The following is a 21,390-nucleotide window of genomic DNA, read 5'->3' as shown; positions in this document are numbered from 1 at the left end:
TCTATGATTTATAACAAGCTAATTTTGCTTTAAAAGTTCTCATGATTTTTTTTTCTATATATGTAAATAGTTTGCGATATAAATAGAATTCCTAAAATAAACATACATCGTTAAATTTTTGATAATATATTGGAAAATTATATATCTGTTAATAATTTCAAATTAGGATATTGGATGCAGTGGCGGCACTAAGGGGAAGATCTAGAAGTTTAGGCTTCTGGTCTTATTTTATTTAAGTATGTAACTGAAAATTAATTCACTATATTTTAATTAGTCTAGTGGTTTGTAGAGTAATTTGTGATGATCAGATAAATTGTTCGATTCTTCTCTTCAACAATTTCATTAAAGAAAATTTCTAAAATGACTTTTAATAAATAGGCCTTAATTTCATATTTTCAAGGCCGGTACTAATTACTCCCTCTGTTTTTTAAAGATGGATGTTCTAGAAAAATATTTTGTTTCCAAAAGATGTATTTTCATGTTTTCAAAGCATATTTTGTCAACTAATAATGAAAAATTGTGTGTTTCAAAAATATTAATTACATTTCTTTTAATCTTATTGGTTTAAAAATATAAGAAATATAAAGTTACAAAAAACTATGCATTAATAACTAAGTTTTAATATGGTTTCTTAATAAGTGTGAAAATCCTAAAACATTCATCTTTAAAAAACAGAGGGAGTATATGTTTACTACTATAAAACATTTTCATTAAATGGTTACGAGAAACGAAATTTTGTTTTTGTTTTCATGATTAAAGATACATGTAATGTTAATGCAATCATTTCATTTATACATTTGTTAACAATATTTATTTACTAAACAAATGCATCAGCATTAGAAACTTTAGTATAGTTATAAGAGTCAGTCAAATACTCAAATTTGGAAAGCAAGAATGAAATCTGCATTTGTAGAAACAAAGTATTTCCTTTGAAAATTATCTAAGCATTTATTGATTTTGTAGACTTTAGATAAAATCTAGTACTATAAACAGTTTCCAGCTTTAATTTTCTTAAGATACTATAAAAATAAAAATAGTTCTAGTGCATCTTTCTTTGGTGTTTTTGGGGCTGAAGAAGTTTGATGGTGGATGGGCTTTTGTTCCAGTTACTAAACAATCCAGCCCAATAGTTTATCGGGCTATGTCTGAAGTCTAGCCCAATAATTTACGACTGAGTCGAGTCCGACTGCTAATCCAGAAACCACATGAAGCACAGAATCGCAAGAACTTGATGGGCCTAAATTCAAAGTCGACCCAAACTTAAACCACTTGCATCGTTCTATTCGAGCTTGTAGGCCTGGAATATGGTCGAATACGACGAATAGTGAAATACAGTATATATGATCGATCATTGGTGGTGGGACTGAAGATCATTTTATCATGGTGAAGTCGTGGGGAACTGATCGAGTTCACATTCTCTCAGAAATAGACAACGACAAGTTAAAGCTGTTAGGAGACTATTTTAGCACATAGAATCAAATCTCTAACAGTGTGAATGCATTAATATGAGAGAATAATTTGATATGTCACGAACACGTTTAGCGCATCTGCCTCTCTATTGCTATTCTTACATCTACCCAGCTGTCAAAGAGTATATATAAATAGGTTTAAGTTGAAAAATATATTATCCATTCGCTATCATGTGGTTATACTACCAAAGTAAATTTTATATGCCAGTAGCCTGGTTGTGAGTAGGTCTCAAGTGGCTTAAGCTAGATACGTATATCATTATCAAATATCAATTAATCGAGTTTGAAAAGACACTAACCATAAGAAAGAGGATACCTATTCTAGTAGTATAATAATTAGCGGGAAATGAAAATGTAATAGATAAGTATAAAGTCCATCCATATACTGATATACATAGACAGCTAGTGCAGCTTTAGTAGCATCCACAGAAGAGTGTATGCCATTACATTAAATCATATGAAACCAAATAAAATAGACTACCTTTAATGATAGCAGTCACACTCTCCACATGCCTCTCCCACCGTTCATTTATGTTCTTAATTATTTGGGACCATAGTTAAAGTAGTTCTAGGTTTTTATCAAAAGGAAAAACATAGAAAAAATGTATAAACATACTCGAATGTTTTACTTTTTAAGTATGTAAATACTCACGATCCAGAAAAACATATATACAGACCATATTATAAGACTAGAAAAGCTGATATAATTGGTAGATGTAAAAGCTAACAAAGCCCATAACTTTATAATAACATACCACTAAGGCTAGTAGACGTAGTGGGTATTTTTACTTTTAACAAAACCACTCACTCAAACAAAAAAGTAACTCCACATGGAAAATTCAACGACACGTCGTACGTAGGGTACACCGTACACTATATGCTAATTAGATTGTGTCTGCTTGGCTGTTTTCAGAAGCTGAATAGATCTGTCGAAGCAACGCTCTCCTTCTGTTTTCGTGGAACTGCTTCAGAATGACACCTACAAGAGGTGATGCTTGGTTATTTTCTACTTATTAAAAATAAATTCGCTAGGAAACAAAACAAGAATAAACAAATGTAGTTAGATCCACAGATCCAAATTTCTCCACGCCGCCACATTGTTTATTCAGGCATTACTCTATTTTCTATTCGGAAAACGATGGCACAACCATAAACTATTGTCTCAAAAGACTCCAAAACTCTATTTAAGACATATTTTACCGAGACAATAAAATCAAAATTAAATACAAACAATAAAAGCATAGGCAAGAGTGGACCGAGCCATACTTTAGAAAAAGAAAATGACCGACACTTTAGGTTGGCACTTTGGTAATTTTTCAAGATTCAAGATATGTGGGTGGGGTCTCGATGATGTCTGATAAACTGGTGAAGTGCATGTGAGTGACTACGTCATTGCCCTCTAACTTTCCATGAATTTATAATTGATGCCACTGTCAGTCAGTGAGAGACAGAGCATGGAATCAAAAAGCCTTGTGAAGAAAGTTAACCAAACTTATTATCAATGTGACAATCTCTACTTAATTTAATTAGAAATTAATGATTAATGATGAAACACTTACATATTCAAAAGGGCCAAACTTATTATCAATGTGAAATCTCTAATTAATTTAATTAGAAAGTAATGACTAATGATGAAACACTTACATTCTCAAAAGGGAAGGCTCTTTGAAGTGGAGCTTATAGAGAGTGATTTAAAATGCTCCGAAGGAACAAACTCTTGTGGCAAATTAGCTCTCTTTGTGAAGAAAGTTAACCAAACTTATTATCAATGTGACAATCTCTACTTAATTTAATTAGAAATTAATGATTAATGATGAAACACTTACATATTCAAAAGGGCCAAACTTATTATCAATGTGAAATCTCTAATTAATTTAATTAGAAAGTAATGACTACTGATGAAACACTTACATTCTCAAAAGGGAAGGCTCTTTGAAGTGGAGCTTATAGAGAGTGATTTAAAATGCTCCGAAGGAACAAACTCTTGTGGCAAATTAGCTCTCTTTGCTATTCTCTTCATGTTGCTTTGTAAACTCTGTTGCACTAACTGCTTCACTGCTTTCCTCTCTTCGCTCATCATCAAGTCGCTTTCCTCATGGTCCAAACCGTTGCTTCTGGTCCCGTAGATAGGTGCGGATAAGGCTCCGCATGATCCGGTACTATCCAACACTTGCTTCCCTTTGTCTACCCTAAGACATTCTAATATCCTCGAGGCTCTCTTTTGAGACAATGCACTTCCCAAAAGGGTCAACTCTAGCAACGACGATTCGATTCCCGCCTCGATCATTGCTTGTCTATCTCCATACCCTTTGTGAGCCATCAACATTAGTATGTAAGTGGCCTTCTCTTGGCATCCGGGAGAGTCGGTCCAGTTCAGTACATCAACCAAAACCGGAAACGCGTCGCACACTGAACTGATCGCTTTCCTTCCTTCTGGGACTGCCACTATATTGCTCAAGATAGCGAGGATCCTCTCGCTCACTTCCATATCTCCCAGTGTGTTTAAGAGATACGTGATTAAATCCGTTTCGAGGATGAATGAAACGTTTGGTTGGTAGATTGAGAGGTTGTAGAGAGCTCTTAACGCGTCTTCTCTAGCTTGTGAGCTGCTTGTTTCGTCTAGATTCTGAAGAGTTTTGACTAGGAAGATGATTGCTCCTGAAGAACCGATGATTGGTTTGTTTGAGTCTAATGCGCTTAATCCGAGGAAGTTAGCGACCACAGCTTCTGCGATAGACTGATCAGGTGTGTTTGGAGACTCGATTAGCTTCAGCATTTTGTGAACCGCACCTGCTTTTACAATAGCTGCTTTGTTCCTGCAAAAGAAAAAAGGTTTTGAGATTACTTCAGAATCAAGGAAGGTCTAAAAATGGATAAACGATTGAAATAAATGCTTCAAATTATGCACATTGTTCATATTTTAAAAAGAAGGATGAAACCAATTTAATTTTGGCCGACAAACACATAAATTATTTCACCCAAACAAACAAACAAACAAAGACGAAAATATTCACATAAAAACAAAAACAACAACAATAATGTAGTAAAAACAGTAACAAACATCAAACAATGTCGTAAGAAAACAGTGAAAGACACCAAACAATGTAGTAAAAAGAACAGTAAAAAAACATCAAACAATGTAGTAAAAAGAACTGTAATAAACTTACGCGTCGTTACCGATGCCTAGATTGAGCAGAGCGTACAGTGAAGCGATCCGAGCGTCTGCGTCTCGCGACTCGTCGTCGATCATGCTAACCAGCGGCGGAATCGCGCCGAGCATCGCTAGCGTCACTCTCGCCTCCGGATCCTCCTTCGCCAGCAACCGCACCTCGCTCGCCGCCGCTATTTTCTTCCGACATTCTCCGCCTTCATCATCTCCACGCGCCGCGGCAGCCTGCAGCTCTCCGACCACGCGCTTCAGCGCGTCGAGAGCTTCCTCCTTCATCTTTGTCTCCACGTCAGCTTCCACCTCCGCAAGATTCAGCAGATCGCAGAGCTTCTCCGACTTCTTCCCTTTCTCCTCGAACGCTGCGCCATTCAACGCCGCGGCGATGGTATTGGCTTTGACCGTTGACTTCTTCTCCGTCGTCACCGTGACGTAGCTTCTTTCTTCTTTCTCCTCTTCTCGGAGCTCGTGACGGTAACGCGAGCTGCCGCCGCAGCTAACGGCGTTTAAGATCTTTCTTCTGAATGCGGATCTTGAGAAGGTGCTCCAGAGGCGGAAGTGGTAGCCGGAGGAAGTGGTGGGAGGAGGGTCGTGAATGAGGGAACCGATGTTGTTCCGGTGACACTTTGCCATTGTCATCTCTGATCAGTTCTCAAGCTAACGTACATTGGTACAAGACAAGCAAAGAGTGCGGAACAAGATTTTTTCTACTTCCTTTTTTTTTTTCCTTTTTTTCTTGAGAATGAGTTTTTTTGTTTGTTTATTGAGAAGCGAAAACAGAGGAGACGAAAGATGAACTTTGAGATTAGCGAACTGAACTGTTTGACTGTTGATTTATTCTTTTTTGGGTTTACCCTAAGGTTGTGTTTGGATACAAACACTAACTAGTCCGCGGATAAGAGTCAGGTATATCTTGACTATTTATATTTTGAGTCTTATATTTTTGATAATGTTTGTTTATATGAATTTCAGGTGTATGAATTATTTATGAGTTATTACAAAAGTTGAATAACTATATGCTAACGTGAATAATGTCTTTTTATTTTTAACAGCCTTAGAATTCTTTTTGCTTTTAACAGCTTTAATTAATCTATTGAAATTTATTCCAAAAATTGTATGTATATGAAGAGTACAGTGATTTATGTTAACGTGAATAATTTTTTTTAACAGCTGTAGAACAATGTCCAAAGAAACTTTCTGTTTTACATTGGTTTTTAATAGTATCACTCCTACTCATATGGTTTAGTATTCAAATAATCCATTTTGGTTCGAACCAGATCCTTTTTTCTTTTTCATGAACATGGCAAATTCATGAACATGTGCTCCTGATTGAGTCATTCGGAGCTCGTTTTGGCGAGGAGACCTGGTTGAGATGAGCTATCCCAGTACTTAGGCGACTGATTGGTCCCCTTGGCAAGTTTACCTCTTTTATCTTTTGCAGGAAATGAAGCATTTGTATTTGGATTCACCTTCACTGCAGCCCGTCTTGTCTGAAGGCAATGAGTCGTCGAGTCTGTCTTCAGGTTTTCGGCGGTTCTTAGCTTTCTTAGTCTTGGCGGTTTCAGAGGCTCCGACGCTTCCCTCTAGGTTTGCTATCTATCCTCTTTTACTGTTAGCGTCAAGAGCTTTATGGACAGTCTAAATTACGAGCTTGAAGAGATCATCGTAACCAGCTACTCCGGTAATAGCACGGGAAGACCGGCATCCGCGGAAACATGGTAAACCTCACATTCTCGTGGCTCTTATTAACGGTTGAGAACTGAGACTGATATTCTAAAGATTCCCGAACATTTTAGTGGATGGCGTCGGTTTAGTGAACGAGCGAAGCTAGTCTTGTGAGGTTTGATTTAGAAAATTTTGGTTAATTCGAACTTGTAATTGACGCTGTAATGCCGGTTTCTGAATTATCAATAAAATCGTAAATATTAAAAAATAAAATACATCATCTTTGAAATATATAGCTCGCTATGAGATGGATTTTGGTTGGTGCAATTGCGTATTTTACTTTACCCTTTATGGGCATTAATGTGTTATGGAAAAGTTATTCGGTGAGGCCATCACTGATTAAAGAACTAAGGCAAAAACCAGTTAATAGAAAATACTAAAGAGAAATGATAGGAGAGTACAAGAGAACGGTGAGACCATTACTGATTTCAACCGTTGAGATTTATCAATGTGTCAGTGAAGCTTCTCATACAATACAAGTCCCATCGTGTTATGTTGCATAATAAAGTGCTACTGTTGAGGTCATTTCGTTGTTTCTTACAATAATCATTTATATATATATATATTTTTTACCAAAAAGAAAGAAGATATATATATATATATATATATAATATATACCACATTTTATTGATTTATTATTATTTTATTTTTTTGGTTTATTTTCTAGCAATAAGAACTTCATACTTATCTGACGTAATGGACAACCATTGGGAGTATTCGATAATGATTCATCTGTGTTGTTTTTTTCTTTTTTTGAAAAGATTCATCTGTGTTGTTTGCTTAACAACTATCTCAATTCTCAACCTTCTTCTGGATCGCACTACAGATCTCATGGAGTATCCATCCAATATTAAAATTGTTTAGCTCCACATTTTTTTTTGAAAGAATGTTAAAATTTTATTCATCTAAAAAATTTTAATTACAGAAAAGTTTCTGCTTCTTTTCTACAAAGTATTACTCATAATCATTTTTTCAAAAAAAAAAAAGTATTACTCATAATCTAAATGGACTTAAATTGTTTTTTTTTCAAACCACATTTCCATAACCTTCTCATACTTCCCATTTGATCTTCTTCTCAAAGACGTGACTCTGTTTTTAACCAGCTTAATTAATCTTGCAATCAAACAATTCGCGGGCTGAAAAAGATCCCCCACTCTTCTTACATTTCTCTCATGCCATAAAGCATAAATCACAGCTTGTCTCCACATTTTCTTATGGTTAAGTTACAACTTCGTGGACAAAACTAGTCTTCTTTATTTTCTTGGTTTGGGAGACATTCCATTTATCAATATCATCCTATTTGTTTTGTAGCCGCCTTCTTCATTGAAACAAGAACATACTCGAGTATCACATTATAGAGACTTCATGTTGTTTTCAAAAATTTAATATAATAACATGCAAATTCTGTTTAGTACCGATGTTATAGTTATATCTACTCAACTACCTGGTACATACACCAAATACGTGACTTAACTTGCACTGATTCAGCATAAACTTTTTAACGTAGTATTAATTACGAAATGTATTCATATTGATTAACCATCGGGACTTTAGTTATGAGCTTGAAATGCTTATAACTATTAATGCATTATATCAAAACAAAAAGATTCCAAGGAAAACTAAATGGGGGGGGGGGGGGGGGGGGGGTAGATTGGGAACACATAGGGTAAGGCGAAGGATGCGCAGTATGATAATTCTGAAACATAAAGGTCAACGCACGTGGAAGCTTTGTCTGACTTAAGGAGAAGAACATTGAATAGATTGTTTTACTCATAAGTCGTAAAACACCATTTACTATTATAGTCACCAAAATTCACGTCCACTTGGACTTGTCAACCTGTAAACTTCTTTATATTTGGCAACAGTATGTAAAAAGCTTATGGGCATTAACCAACACAAACAACTTTATGGGGTATGTAAATCCAGAACACTATCAAATGATAGAAGAACCCTTAGAAATATTAGTCAAAAAAAAATTCCCTTAGAAATATCATCAGTGCCAAATATACATCTCAAGCTGGTTAACAGGAGATCACTCAAAAACATTGACGAATCATGCGAACCCAAAAAAGTCCGACCTAGTCTTAGAAGACGAAAATAGTACTCCTATTTCGACAAGATGAACTCAAGTGAAACATTAAATACTGAACTTATTGAATGCTTTTAAATATTCTACTCCGGCGTTTAACTCACACGTACAATCAAGATTCCTTTCCGGCATGCACTTTGGCAAATAGAACACAATAACACAGGAGATACACATCTACATTGTCTTCAGCATATAGCCCACGTTGATGACTATCGAAAGTTCTAACGATTTTGATACATGACTTTCAATATATGTCCTTGTTTAATCATTATTCGTTCTAGGCTTATATGCCACAAATGCATTGATCTGTACATAAAAAACTTTCTACTATCATTTGCAGCATATGCATATATATATATATATATTCAAAGATTAAGTTTATTGAAGACATGTTCGAACCCAAATGAATCTCAAGAACGGGCGAAGGATAAAACTCTTTATAATCAACTTCCCAACGAATCTCAAGTCACTGCCATCGAGATTGATCCATGGATTGAGAATTGTATACGTGTTATTCTTTCTCAATATTTCATGTTCTATTAAGTACGTATATCAACGACTTCAATATATCATCATAGTATAAATATATATGACATATAAATTTGAAACAAATTTGTATCAAATAAGTTAGTATATATTTTAGCTAAGTTAGCTGCTTTAGTCATACACAATAATAGTAACTTAAATATGAAAAGATCAAATACATTAAAAACAGGAGAGGATGACAACATCTCTTTCTAGATCTCAGCATCACACTACTTTCCCAACATGCATGTAACTTCAAGGCACATGTGCCCTTGTATACCATCCATTGTTTGCCTTATTATAGCTTTGCACTCATGACCCCTGTGGGTTTTGAAAATCGTGTAGAAGATTGCATTACTCGACTTCAGCTTCATACTCGGCTCCACATCTTCCTTTGTACGCACCACTACTTTCTTCACCTCCAACGGCAAATAAGTTTCCTGCAAGACAGACAGACACGGTCAAACAAAAACTTTTGTTGAAACAAGGCAAGAGTTTATGAATTCACATGTCTACTCTATGTTTTTTATCCTCACCATGTCGGGCCGCTCTGAGGACAATGCAATTTCAGCGTAAAGATTAAGCCATTCGTTATCCTGCAGTTCTGAGTCCTTCACCACATGGAACTGAAGCTTATTAACTCCGATAAGTGCATCATCATCATCCTGTAGCCAATTGGGCATCTTACCTGTGTAGAATTCATCTACAGCATCTGGTCCCATAGCCATGGGTAACGTTCTGCTTCTGTAACGTTTCTCTAAAATGATTAACTCATATTCAAAAGAAGACAGCTATTATCCTAGAATATGAAACAATAGAAAAACTTTGGTTACAAAAAAAAAAAGGGGGGGGGGGGGGGGGGGGTTAAAGTTACTACCAGCAGCAGGCACTTGAGGCTTTATCCTGCATTGTTTAGTGATCAATCTCAACCGCTCTTTGTTCTTGGTGGAAGAATCCCAAAAGCAACAAGTGAATTGTTGTTGTCTGGATCCACGGCCTCCAAAGTAATATAGTAATTGACAAATGAAACTGCTTCTGCGTTAACTTTCTCTACACTCCTGAATTGTAAATTTGTCCCCTACAATAAGGAAAATCATCAAAACCAAAGAGAGGCTAATAAGAGTGAGAAAAAAGGGAGAATTTATAATTACCTTGTCAATATTGTAACAGCTTAGCCAAGGGTGTGTCGGAGTCATTACATCCACAGGGCATTATCCCACCAAATGGATGATAGAAAAAATCAACGTCGAAACCCTACGCACAAAATTCAAAGTCATTAATCCAAAACCCTGAAAGGAAGAAAAAAAGGCACAAGGTTTAAGGAGAATTTACATCAGAATCCCTAACTTGCTGAAGATACTTGGCCTTTTCCACCGGATCCATCTCGTCGTCGGCTGAAGAATAATAGTAGTCGTAGCCAGAATCTTCTTTTACTGGTGGTGCAGGCGGAGAAGACGATTCCACCTTCCGTTCATCCAGCCATAGCTTGGCCTCATCCAGCATAACATCGTACATTTTTCCGATCTCACCTAATTGCTAGCAAACTCGTCCAGAGAGATTATGAAACCGACACTAGGGCTTTTCTAATCGCAACTTTGGTGATTATTTCTTTCTTTCTTTTTTTTTTGTTCTTATTCACCTCAGATTTAGACTTAAACCTCTCAACTTTTAATTCTCAGTCTATTTTCCTCCAAACTCTTAATTTGATCATTTAACCACCCAAACTTACAAATTTTACCCAAATTTTCATCTATAGTTTAATTTATTTTTCACAAATAATTTCATATTTTCTGAAATCTATGCGGATTAAATTGTGTTTCATGTGTTAAACTGAAGGGAATATGGTCCGAAGCCTAAAAGAATCCTAACTCAATGGTACTGCATTTCCTTCATTTCTCCAAATCATGTTTTGGTTCAGCTTTCCAATACACATATGTCATATTTGCTATTATATTTGGATGTACCATCGACGTATAATATCTAAATACAGCATTTAAATGTGTATTCAAACGTGTTTGTTTTATAGTTTGTACTAGGTTAATATCCGAGTCTTGCGCGAGACGAACATTATATATATTATTTTTATGTATTATATTTTTTTCACATATTTATATATAATAAATATATATTGAATAATTAAACAGTAACTATTACATATATAATTAAATTAATGTGAACACATAAATAAATTTTGTTAATCCAAATAATTACTTTTTCTATTTAATATTGTATATAATTATATTGTATATAATTAAATTTAAATTTTGTTAATCCAAATAAATAAATAATATTAAATGATGCTTTCTACTGATATGGTTATTTTTATCATTTGTATTTATTTTAACAAAAACTTTAAATAATTGATAACAAAATTTTCATTATGTGACTAATAGTTTTAGTAATTTTTAAAAAATTCAAAGGTAAGTTTAAAATTTAAATATTAAGTTATCAATATTTGTTCAATAACTTTTACCAAAATATTTGTTCAAAGCAAATTTTGAAATTAAAATTTTTATATATTTTAGATGGTATATAGTTTAATTTTAATATATATATCTTTTACACTTAATCTATAAAGGTAAATTTTTGGAATCGAGCTATCACGTTAAAAGTTAAAGTGGTTAATAACGTTTTTACCCTTAATGAATAAAATGTATAACTAAATAAAAAAATAAAAACGAAATTTTAATTTATCTGATTAGATAGTTGATTAAAATTAATAATAGTAAGAATTATACAAAATCTGAAAATATAATTTAAAAAGAGATAATTTTTGTATATATTGTATTGTTATCTGAAAAAGTTTTTTAGTTAAAAGTTAAAAACATGAATTATATAACTAAATATTAATTAAATAAAATTCTTAATTATATAATTAAAAATAGAATATTGAATTATCCAAAATCTAACAATATAATTAAAAAAAAAGATAATTTAAGTAAATTTTTGGAATCGAGCTCTCACGTTAAAAGTTAGAGTGGTTAATAATGTTTATACCCTTAATGAATAAAATGTATAACTAAATTAAAAAATAAAAACGAAATTTTAATTTATTTGATTAGATAATTGATTAAAATTAATAATATTAAGAATTATCCAAAATCTGAAAATATGATTTAAAATAGAGATAATTTTTGTATATATTGTATTGTTATCTAAAAAAGTCTTGTAGTAAAAAGTTAAAAACATGGATTATATAACTAAATATTAATCAATTAAAATGTATAACTAAATTAAAAAATAAAAACGAAATTTTAATTTATTTGATTAGATAATTGATTAAAATTAATAATAGTAAAAATTATCCAAAATCTGAAAATATAATTTAAAAAGAAAGATAATTTATGTATATATTGTATTGTTATCTGAAAAAGTATTTTAGTAAAAAGTTAAAACATGAATTATATAACTAAATATTAATCAAATTAAATTCTTAATTATATAATTAAAAATAGAATATTGAATTATCCAAAATCTAAAAATATAATTAAAAAAAGATAATTTCTCTCTATATATATATATATATATATATTGTATTGTTATCTGAAAAAGTGTTTTAGTAAAAAGTTAAAACATGAATTATATAACTAAATATTAATCAAATTAAATTCTTAATTATATAATTAAAAATAGGATATTGAATTATCCAAAATCTAAAAATATAATTAAAAAAAGATAATTTCTCTATATATATATATTGTATTGTTATCTGAAAAAATATTTTAGTAAAAAGTTAAAAACAGAAATTACATAATTAAATATTAATCGAATAATGTTTTTAGTTATATAATTAAAACTATATTATTAAGTTATTTTAAGATTTATTTTAATATATAATGAATATAGTGTACAAAAAAAATTTCAAAAATTATGAAAATGTTTAAGCCTGCATCGCGGGCAAAACACCTAGTTTATTTATTAAATGAGAATACTTACTTATATGATTTTGTAATTATTTATATTTTATCATAACAAACACATTTAAACCATGGATCACAAAAATTTGAATGTGAGACTTTTAACAGTTTTAATAATTTATAGTCGTTTAAGAAATCAAAATATAACATATACAAAAACGATTAAATTTTTATTATATATTTAATGTAATTGTTTAATTTATTTTATTAATTTAAAGTAAACAAATATGATAGAGAATACACTAATTTTTATCAAATCTTTATTACTCAAAATCATTAATTTTCATATATACTTTAGCTACATTAGGCAATTCCGTAATTTTTATTTAAGAAAAGAATAAAAAACATTAATAACAAATTTATGGTTAGTAGAAAAAAAAACTTATTATATATTTAAATGAACCAACATATTTTTTTAAAGTTTCTAATATTCATTGTGGTTATGACACATGACTAACTCAAATGTTGTAATGCTTCTATTTTAATATACAATAAATATGTAATAATAGTCCACCGGTTGATAAAAAAAACATTGAATAGATTGTTTTATGTTTTATCGTAAGTCATAAAACACCATTTATTATTATAGTCACCAAAATTCACCTCCACTTGGACTTGTCAACCTCTCAACCTAACTCTGAATATACAAATTTTATAGCAAAATCTTACGTTGATAGTTGTAAGAAAATAGACATCGACATGTGATATGCAACAGCATGTAAAAAGCATATGGACATTAACCATCACAAACAACTTTATGGGGTATGTAAATTCAGAACGCTATCAAATAATAGAACCCTTAGAAATATCATCAATGCCAAATATACATCTCAAGCTGGTTAATAGGAGATCACTCAAAAACATTGACGAATCACGCGAACCCAAAAAGTTCAAACTCGTCTTGGAATACGAAAATAATACTCCCACTTCGACAAGATGAATTCAAATGAAACATTAAATGCTGAACTTCTAGTAATCCCTTATATATTAAAAGAGAAGCATTGTAATAAATGCATTCACACTATAATAGACACATGACAGTCTCACAATGATTTGATAATAAATATGTTAACGCGTTCACACTATATTCATAAATATGTTTACACTATATATTTTGCGTTCTTTTAATATAAAATTCACATACATAGTTCCAATAAAACTCTAGATTTTTCAGTTCGAATAAAACTAGATAACGAATCAAAAGCCAAACTATATATATATTATTTTTATTGTTTACGGATAAAGTTGAACAAAATATTCATAAATTTTGATTCGATTCGTTTTCCGTTTTGATTTAAACCAAAAAATCTGGATATCTGTAACTCTACGAAACAAATCAAATACTAAAATACAATATCCAACAAAGAAGCAAATCACAAAAACCAATATTTATAGGAACATATATCTAATTTGATCTGTTATATGCATATATATATACATATATATAAATAATTATATATATATATATATGTTATGAATAATATCAGTTTATATCGGTTTTACAATATTTTTATAAATTAAATTTATTATATTAGGTACTAGAATTTAAAAAAGTTAAATAATGTTTTATTTTTGTAATAAAATGTTATTATTAAAATTTTCAATTATTTTTAAAATTTTATTTTATTTACGGATCAAATCGGATATTCTTTAAAATTGTAAAACATTTCGGATATCCGAGTCACTGAATATCTAGGTGGCTAAAGATCGAGTCGACACGAATGCTTCCAAATACCTATATATTTGATATGTATCCACTCTTATTTACGGATACAATTTATTTTCTTTATATGAAAAATGACTAATGTCAAGGCCTTTTTAAAATTAATTTTAATTTTATTTTTCATTTATTATTTTGAACAAAAAAGTCAATTAATATTAATTAACAATATCTTCATATATTTGTCAACTATTTTCATATACTTTTTACATACACATGCATATGCACCTTGATGTGAACACTTTGTAACTAAGTATTCACCACAATTGAAGTATCTAATTTTTTTTGAAAGTTGAAATATTTTTTTTTAATGCTTCTTTCACTACAGTCCAAATTGTAATGAAATGATTTGTCTTAATATTTTTTTTTTTATTTTTTAAATTATTATCTGTTTAGAAACTATAATATGAAACCATTGGTTTGACATGACGACTATGTAAAATTCATAATATGAAAATAAATAAATAATATTAATTTTTAGTTTTTACCGAAAAACAAAAAAAAATCAAACATTTTAACCGAATAAACTAAAATGAATATGAATTTAAAATAATAGTTATATTTTGAATGATTAAAAACAAAAAAAAAAATAAAACCGAACCAATATCCAGATTAAACAGATTTAATGTTTTTTATTAAAAATAACGAAACTAATAATCTCATTCCGCGCAAGGCGCGGATTATTATCTAGTACTAGTATTGAATGTTTTTAAGTACTATTCTTAATCCGAGGTTTAACTCACACGGACAATCAAAGATTCCTTTGCTTGCGGCATGCACTTTAGCAAGTAAACACAATAACACAGGAGAGACAATCTACATTGTCTTCCGCATAGCCCAACACGTTGATGACTGTCGAAAGTTCTAACGATTTTGGTATAGGACTTTCAATGTATGTCCTTGTTTGATCGTTGTTCGTTCGTATCTATAGGCTTATATGCCACAAATGCATTGATCTGTACATAAAAAACCTTTCTATTATCATTTGGAACACACATATATATATATATATATATATATATTCAAAGATTAAGTTTATTGAAGACAAGTTCGAACTCAAATGAATCTCAAAAGTGGACGGGGATAAATTAAACTCTGTATAATCAACTTTCCAACGAATACCAAGTCACTGCCATCGAGATTGATATATCCATGGATTGGGAATTGCATAATATCTGCAGAAATAAAAATTCAAAACTTGAATTATATTTAATCTTAGAATATTTTTTTTTAATTTTGTTAATTTTATTATTTGCTTACAATATTTAATTTTAAATTTTAATTTAATTATATGTAAAAATGAACAAAAATAAAATAAAATTATATTTAATTATATATATCATATATTTAAAACTATATTCTTGAAAAAAATTTGTTATCTATTTATTTTAGTTAAAATATATTAAATCAAATTCTATAAAATTAATCGAAATTTTTGTTAGGTATATAATCAAAACGTAAAATTAAATATTTCTAAAATCCGTAGATTTCAAAAAGAAACTAAAGTTATTGGAATTAGAAAATTAAAATTTTAAAACAAAACTGCATTAAATTCTGAAGAATTGTTTTAGTAATAAAAATTATATTACTATAAAAATAGGATTAATTAATATTTTGACAATTGTAAAATATTATTATATTTATATTTCTACTATAATATGAGTACTATTTATTGTTATCAATGATGATTTATGAGTTATTACTATATTTAAAAAAAGTTACCAAAATAGTGATTAAAATTAAATGTAAATGTCTATATTACAATAAAGTTCAATCCACGTTATTATTGTTAGTATACCATATCGTTATTTTTCTTTCAAAATCAATGTGGTTTATGACAAACTATTTCTTAAATAATATCTAGGGGATTAAGTATCAACGATTTCAATATATAAATATAGTATAAATATATACAATGACATAATTTATGTAAACAAATTGTATTAAATAAGTTAAACAATATATTTTAGCTAAAACAAAGAAACAGCTCAGAAAAAGTAATACAACCATTTTTGTTATGTGCTATTATGAATTTTATTTTTTTATGAAAGATTCCTTTCCCTTTTTGTGTTCTTTCTTACTACATAGTAAATATATACATATATATAATCCGGTTACTATTGTTTCATGTAAATAAAGATATAAAATTTTAAATAGCAAAAATAAAATAATTATTTAAATGTAAAATCAAATAAGGACACAACTTACTAAAAATTTCAAAATTAAGATATAAATCTAGTTATCGACACATTTAATTAATTTTGCTAAGTATTGCAATATATTGCATATTAATCAACCTCTTAAACTTTATACTACATTTGGATTGCATATTTGCATGTATTTATTTTCCATTTCATTTTCAAAATCATTTAATGTAAATCTGCGGACTAATTATTTCTGGTGAACAATTCAGACAAGAAATCTAAAAACAAAAGTATAGCTAATTTTCTTTCCAAAATTTATTATATTCTAGTCAAAATTGTAAGATGATGTAAGTGTTAAATATAAATTCATAGTTTGACCACAATATAACATCAAAATTTATATAATAAGATACCATAAATAATTTTTTTTTATTGACGATAAATATTCTTTCATGACTAAATGGTAAAAGAATAGTCACCATTCATTCCGTTAAAAAGATAAGATTAAGAAAAAAACTCACCGGTACTCTCTCTCTATCCATACAAAGAGGCGTTACCGTGATAGTAAAGAACCATCTGGTTACGTCCTAACTCCTGCATCTGCAGCATTATGTACACTCCTTCGATCTTATGTGGTTCCAGTGATATTTCTCCGCCAACAAAGTCTGAGAAACGCAGGTCGATCGATCCTCTCTCTTACTCATCGTCGCCCTTTTCTTTTACTCTATTGCACTGAACTCAAATATCAAGAATGAACGTCTTTATATATGTTTTATTCTCGAGTTCTAATGGTTGAATATGTAGAGATCTGCAGTTTTCCAATTGCTTTTGATTTAACTGATTCGTTTTTCTTAAAGGGTCTTTTAGTCGAAGTTGAGTTTGCAAATATATGGTTTTGTTTTCTTTTTTTTTCAAAAAAAAATATGGTTTTGGGTTTTGTTCTTTTACACCTGGCTTAAGAGTGCGATACAATTATTAACTTTAGATTTCTGAATTTGGAGTTCCTCGATCTGATCTACAGTTGTGTTTTTGAGACGACAAAATTTTCTGATAGGGTTTGATCACCGAGTAATTTCCGTTGATCTTCCCGCTTAGGGTTTTTGAACTTTCACCATAACAATTTTTTTAACACGTTGATTAGGCATGATCGCTTCTCGTCGTGGTGTAGATGCTAGTTGGGTTTTGCTATGAACGTCTGCTTTACCACATGTTATTTTATTTCTTCTTACATCTTTGGCTCGTTCTTTTGTTTTTGATCAACCTCAAAGCTTGGTGATAGTTACGCTTTTGTCCTTTTGAGTTTATTGACAAGAAACGTTGTTGTGTTTTTTTTCTTGCAGAGATGGTTCCGATGAGGACGCTGACTTTGATCTAAACAAGGATCCGACACCTGAACAGGTTGAAGGACTTGCCGAAAGAGAAGCGGTTTGTCTCTATCTAAATGTGATAATATACACTGTCTATCTGAATGTTAGGGGAAGAAAATGCATACAGAAAAACTTGGATGTGGAATATTTATTACACATATCGATAATATATATTTATATAAATAAAGTCATGTGTTGATTGCTTGTAGGTTACTCCTCTTACAGAGATGGAAAAGATTTTGGACTGCCAAATGCGTCCTATGGCATCTAACGATCTGAATTCATCAGATAATGTTGTGAAACAATATCTTGTGAAGTGGAAGGGGTTATCTTACCTACACTGCTCTTGGTATCTCCCGCATGATTTTATGCTATGTTTGAACATGCTTAGTATTATGTTCATGGTGGTTTTGTCGTGCATGCCTCTTGTCTGCTTATATCATCTTTTCCTCTCTTTTTGGGGGTTTGCCAACCACAGGGTGCCTGCGCAGGAGTTCCAGAAGGCCTATAAGTTCAACCCTCGTTTAGTATTCAGGGTGATCAGATTTCATTCTGCGATGGAGTCAATGAGTAAAAATGGAGAGGATTTTGTTTCCATTCATCCTGAGTGGACCACTGTTGACCGGGTTATAGATTGCCGGTTAAGTGATGGAACTCTTTTCTTTTTGTTTATTCATGGAAATTCAGGAGTATGTGTTTACTCTTGGTTTTTGCTGCTGATGCAGCGGAGAAGATGGGGGCAAGGAGTATCTGGTGAAGTTCAAAGAACTTTCTTATGATGAGTGTTATTGGGAATCTGAATCAGACATATCAACCTTCCAAAACGAAATCCAGAGGTTCAAGGATATAAACTCTGGTTATCGCAGAGATAAATATGTAGGCCATGAGAGAAGTCATGAAGATCTCAAACAGTTTGATCATACTCCTGAGTTTATTACAGGTACTAAGGCTACTCTGAACTATTATATGGTTTTGTAGTAGTGTTATGATATATTGATCTCCTTGTTTGGTACTGTATCCGTTGTTGAAGGCTCATTGAATCCGTATCAGCTTAGTGGGCTTAACTTTTTGCGGCTTACATGGTCAAAACGAGCTCTTGCAGTCCTTGATGATGAGATGGGGATAGGTACGTATGTCTTCAGTAATATCCCACCCTAGCTGGTGACAATGTACATTTTTATCTATTATGAGAAGACTTTTTTTTTTCATTTACGTGAGATTAATAAGATTGAGATTTATGGTTGCAGGCAAAACAATTCAAAGCATTGCTTTTTTAGCTTCGCTTTTTGAGGAAAACTTGGATCCGTATTTGGTAGTTGCTCCCGTTTCCACTTTGAGAAACTGGGAGAGAGAATTCGCCACATGGGCACCACATATGAATGTGGTATGTATACACATCATGTGTGTTATGCTTATTGGTTATAGTAGAATGATGTTCATGTTTTCGTTTTACTGTTCAGGTTATGTACTGTGGTAATTCTCAAGCTCGTACTGTTATTAGAGACCATGAGTTTTACTTCCCAAAAGGTCATAACAAGATGACTGGAATCAATGGAGAAAGCAAACAGGAGAGGATGAAGTTTGATGTCATTCTCACGTCTTGTGAGATGATCAACGTAGACACAGAAATCCTAAAACCAATCAAGTGGAAATGCATGGTAGTTCTGTCTTATATTATTATCATTATTATAATGATAGTTTATATTTACAGTCTTTTCTTTAAACATCATATGTTGCTTATAAATCATTTTTCTTGGTTAGATTGTTGATGAAGGCCATCGGTTGAAAAATAAAAATTCAGAGTTGTTCAATTCGCTGAAGCCGTATACGAGTGAACATCGCGTTCTAGTTAGGTATGATCTGTGAATGAGTGAAGTTGGATCCCTAATTAAAGCTGGATCTATAATTTAAAGTTGGTTCTCTTATTTCAATGTTTTCTTTTAAATACTGTATCAATTGTTACATAATGCATCATTTAAAGGTTTGTCTTCATCTGATCTAGGAAAACTCTATGTTGCTAATTAAGAATGATCATTCCTGCTCACTTAATTGACTCTTCATTTGATTTGCCTACCATTAAGAACCTGTTGAGCACCAACATATAATGTTTTTATTGACTGTCTTGTGTAGTATGCTGTTAATTCATTGGTATTACTATTGATTATTTGGTGTTTTTTTTTTCAGAAAGAACTTGGATGATGAGGCTGCTGTCTTAGAGGAAGCACACGCTATAGAAAACAAGTCTTCAACATCAAATTATTTGGAAGATTCGTTAAAAGACAAGTATGAAAGTCAGCAAGTTGAGGAGCTCAATGTTCTTGGAAAGAGGAAGAGAAACCACAAACAGGTATACTCTTCTTAATCCAACCAGTTCAATTACGGGCTTGTAGCATCAGGTGATACTGATTTGTTATTATATCTTTTAGCAAAGGTGTTCTTATTTCTCGTCTTGTTAACTTTACTAGAAGTTTGGCGAAGATGCGCTTCGTTATCAAGAAGCTGAACAAACTGATGGTGAAGCAGCTGGACAGGGAAACCAGATGGCTTATTGGCCATACAATAGAAGGAACCCCGGTACTATAATTATTTTTGATATAATTATGTTTCTTCTTGTTAATTTTACTAGATGATTGAAGATAATGAACTTGCTTGTTTAGAAGCGAACTCTGCTCATGAAGAACCCAAACCAATTGATGGTGAAGCAGCTAGACAAGGAAACCAAATGGCTAAAAGGCATTACAGTAGAAGGACTCGCGGTACTAAAATGTTTTTTGTATATAATTATGTTTTTCAAATAAAATTCAAAGATTCCCAGTTAAGTAACTTTTTTTCTTTGTGTTAAGATACCTCGGAGCCAATACCTTTGATAGAAGGAGAAGGGAGATATCTCAAGGTGTTAGGTTTTAACGAGCTGCAAAGAAAGAAATTTATAAGGACGTTAGAGAGGTACATCTTTTGTCTGATAAGGTCTCTCAGTGTCTGCACACATGTTTGTGCCTTCCTTGAGAACATTTTTCATCTGATGAATAATTTTCAGGTACGGAGTTGGCAACTATGACTGGAAGGAGTTTGTTGATCCTTTAAAGCCGAGAACCTATGATGAAATTAAAAAGTACACAGACTTAACCCATTGATGCTCTTCTCTTTACAAAAACTTATCACTTATTCTTTGCGAAGGATATATATATTTTCATTAACTATTTCTAATATGTTGTTGTTCAGTTATGGAATACTTTTCTTGAAGCACATCGTCGAAGACAAAGATGTT

General features: G+C 31.4%; 2 protein-coding genes and 1 pseudogene across 8 annotated transcripts; 1 reads left to right on the top strand and 2 right to left on the bottom strand.

Moving 5' to 3' along the window:
- Positions 1-2,072: 2,072 nt before the first annotated feature.
- On the bottom strand, positions 2,073-5,457 carry LOC106354750 (U-box domain-containing protein 14). Of its 7 annotated transcripts, none has more exons than XR_002662900.2 (5): positions 4,637-5,457; positions 3,381-4,285; positions 3,114-3,204; positions 2,736-2,899; positions 2,073-2,448 (listed from the first exon to the last, which is right to left on the bottom strand). XR_002662900.2 is itself a non-coding variant. In XM_022713705.2 (4 exons), the coding sequence occupies exons 1-3, from the start codon at positions 5,272-5,274 to the stop codon at positions 3,118-3,120; spliced, it is 1,539 nt and encodes a 512-aa protein (XP_022569426.2). In that variant the 5' UTR covers positions 5,275-5,457; the 3' UTR covers positions 2,073-2,448; positions 3,114-3,117. The 7 variants fall into 7 exon arrangements, 3 of the variants coding, with proteins under 3 accessions (XP_022569426.2, XP_013650227.2, XP_048636398.1); XR_002662902.2 differs by having other exon boundaries at positions 3,114-3,160; positions 3,428-4,285; XR_002662897.2 differs by lacking the exon at positions 2,736-2,899.
- A 3,714-nt stretch (positions 5,458-9,171) lies between these two features.
- LOC106355016 lies at positions 9,172-10,724 on the bottom strand (annotated as a pseudogene).
- A 6,689-nt stretch (positions 10,725-17,413) lies between these two features.
- LOC106355012 (CHD3-type chromatin-remodeling factor CHR7-like) lies at positions 17,414-20,919 on the top strand. Its single transcript, XM_048780438.1, has 5 exons — positions 17,414-19,062; positions 19,153-19,506; positions 19,583-19,780; positions 19,884-19,975; positions 20,307-20,919. Exons 2-5 carry the CDS (start codon positions 19,309-19,311, stop codon positions 20,482-20,484), a joined length of 666 nt encoding a protein of 221 aa, XP_048636395.1. The 5' UTR covers positions 17,414-19,062; positions 19,153-19,308; the 3' UTR covers positions 20,485-20,919.
- Positions 20,920-21,390: the final 471 nt, after the last annotated feature.

This window comes from Brassica napus, chromosome A1 (assembly GCF_020379485.1).
Source record: "Brassica napus cultivar Da-Ae chromosome A1, Da-Ae, whole genome shotgun sequence".
NCBI classification, from domain to species: domain Eukaryota; kingdom Viridiplantae; phylum Streptophyta; class Magnoliopsida; order Brassicales; family Brassicaceae; genus Brassica; species Brassica napus.
Note: the sequence above shows the minus strand (reverse complement) of the source record. Positions and strands in the feature narration are given on the sequence as shown.

Excerpts from the sequence above, each read along its gene's own strand:
- LOC106355012 (XM_048780438.1), top strand. The coding sequence starts at position 19,309 with ATGAGAAGACTTTTTTTTTTCATTTACGTGAGATTAATAAGATTGAGA. Across the intron at positions 19,507-19,582 it reads GGGCACCACATATGAATGTG|GTTATGTACTGTGGTAATTC; the intron begins GTATGTATACAC and ends TTTACTGTTCAG. Across the intron at positions 19,976-20,306 it reads GAACATCGCGTTCTAGTTAG|AAAGAACTTGGATGATGAGG; the intron begins GTATGATCTGTG and ends TTTTTTTTTCAG.
- LOC106354750 (XM_013794773.3), bottom strand. The coding sequence starts at position 5,274 with ATGACAATGGCAAAGTGTCACCGGAACAACATCGGTTCCCTCATTCAC. Across the intron at positions 4,286-4,636 it reads CTAGGCATCGGTAACGACGC|GAACAAAGCAGCTATTGTAA; the intron begins GTAAGTTTATTA and ends TTTCTTTTGCAG.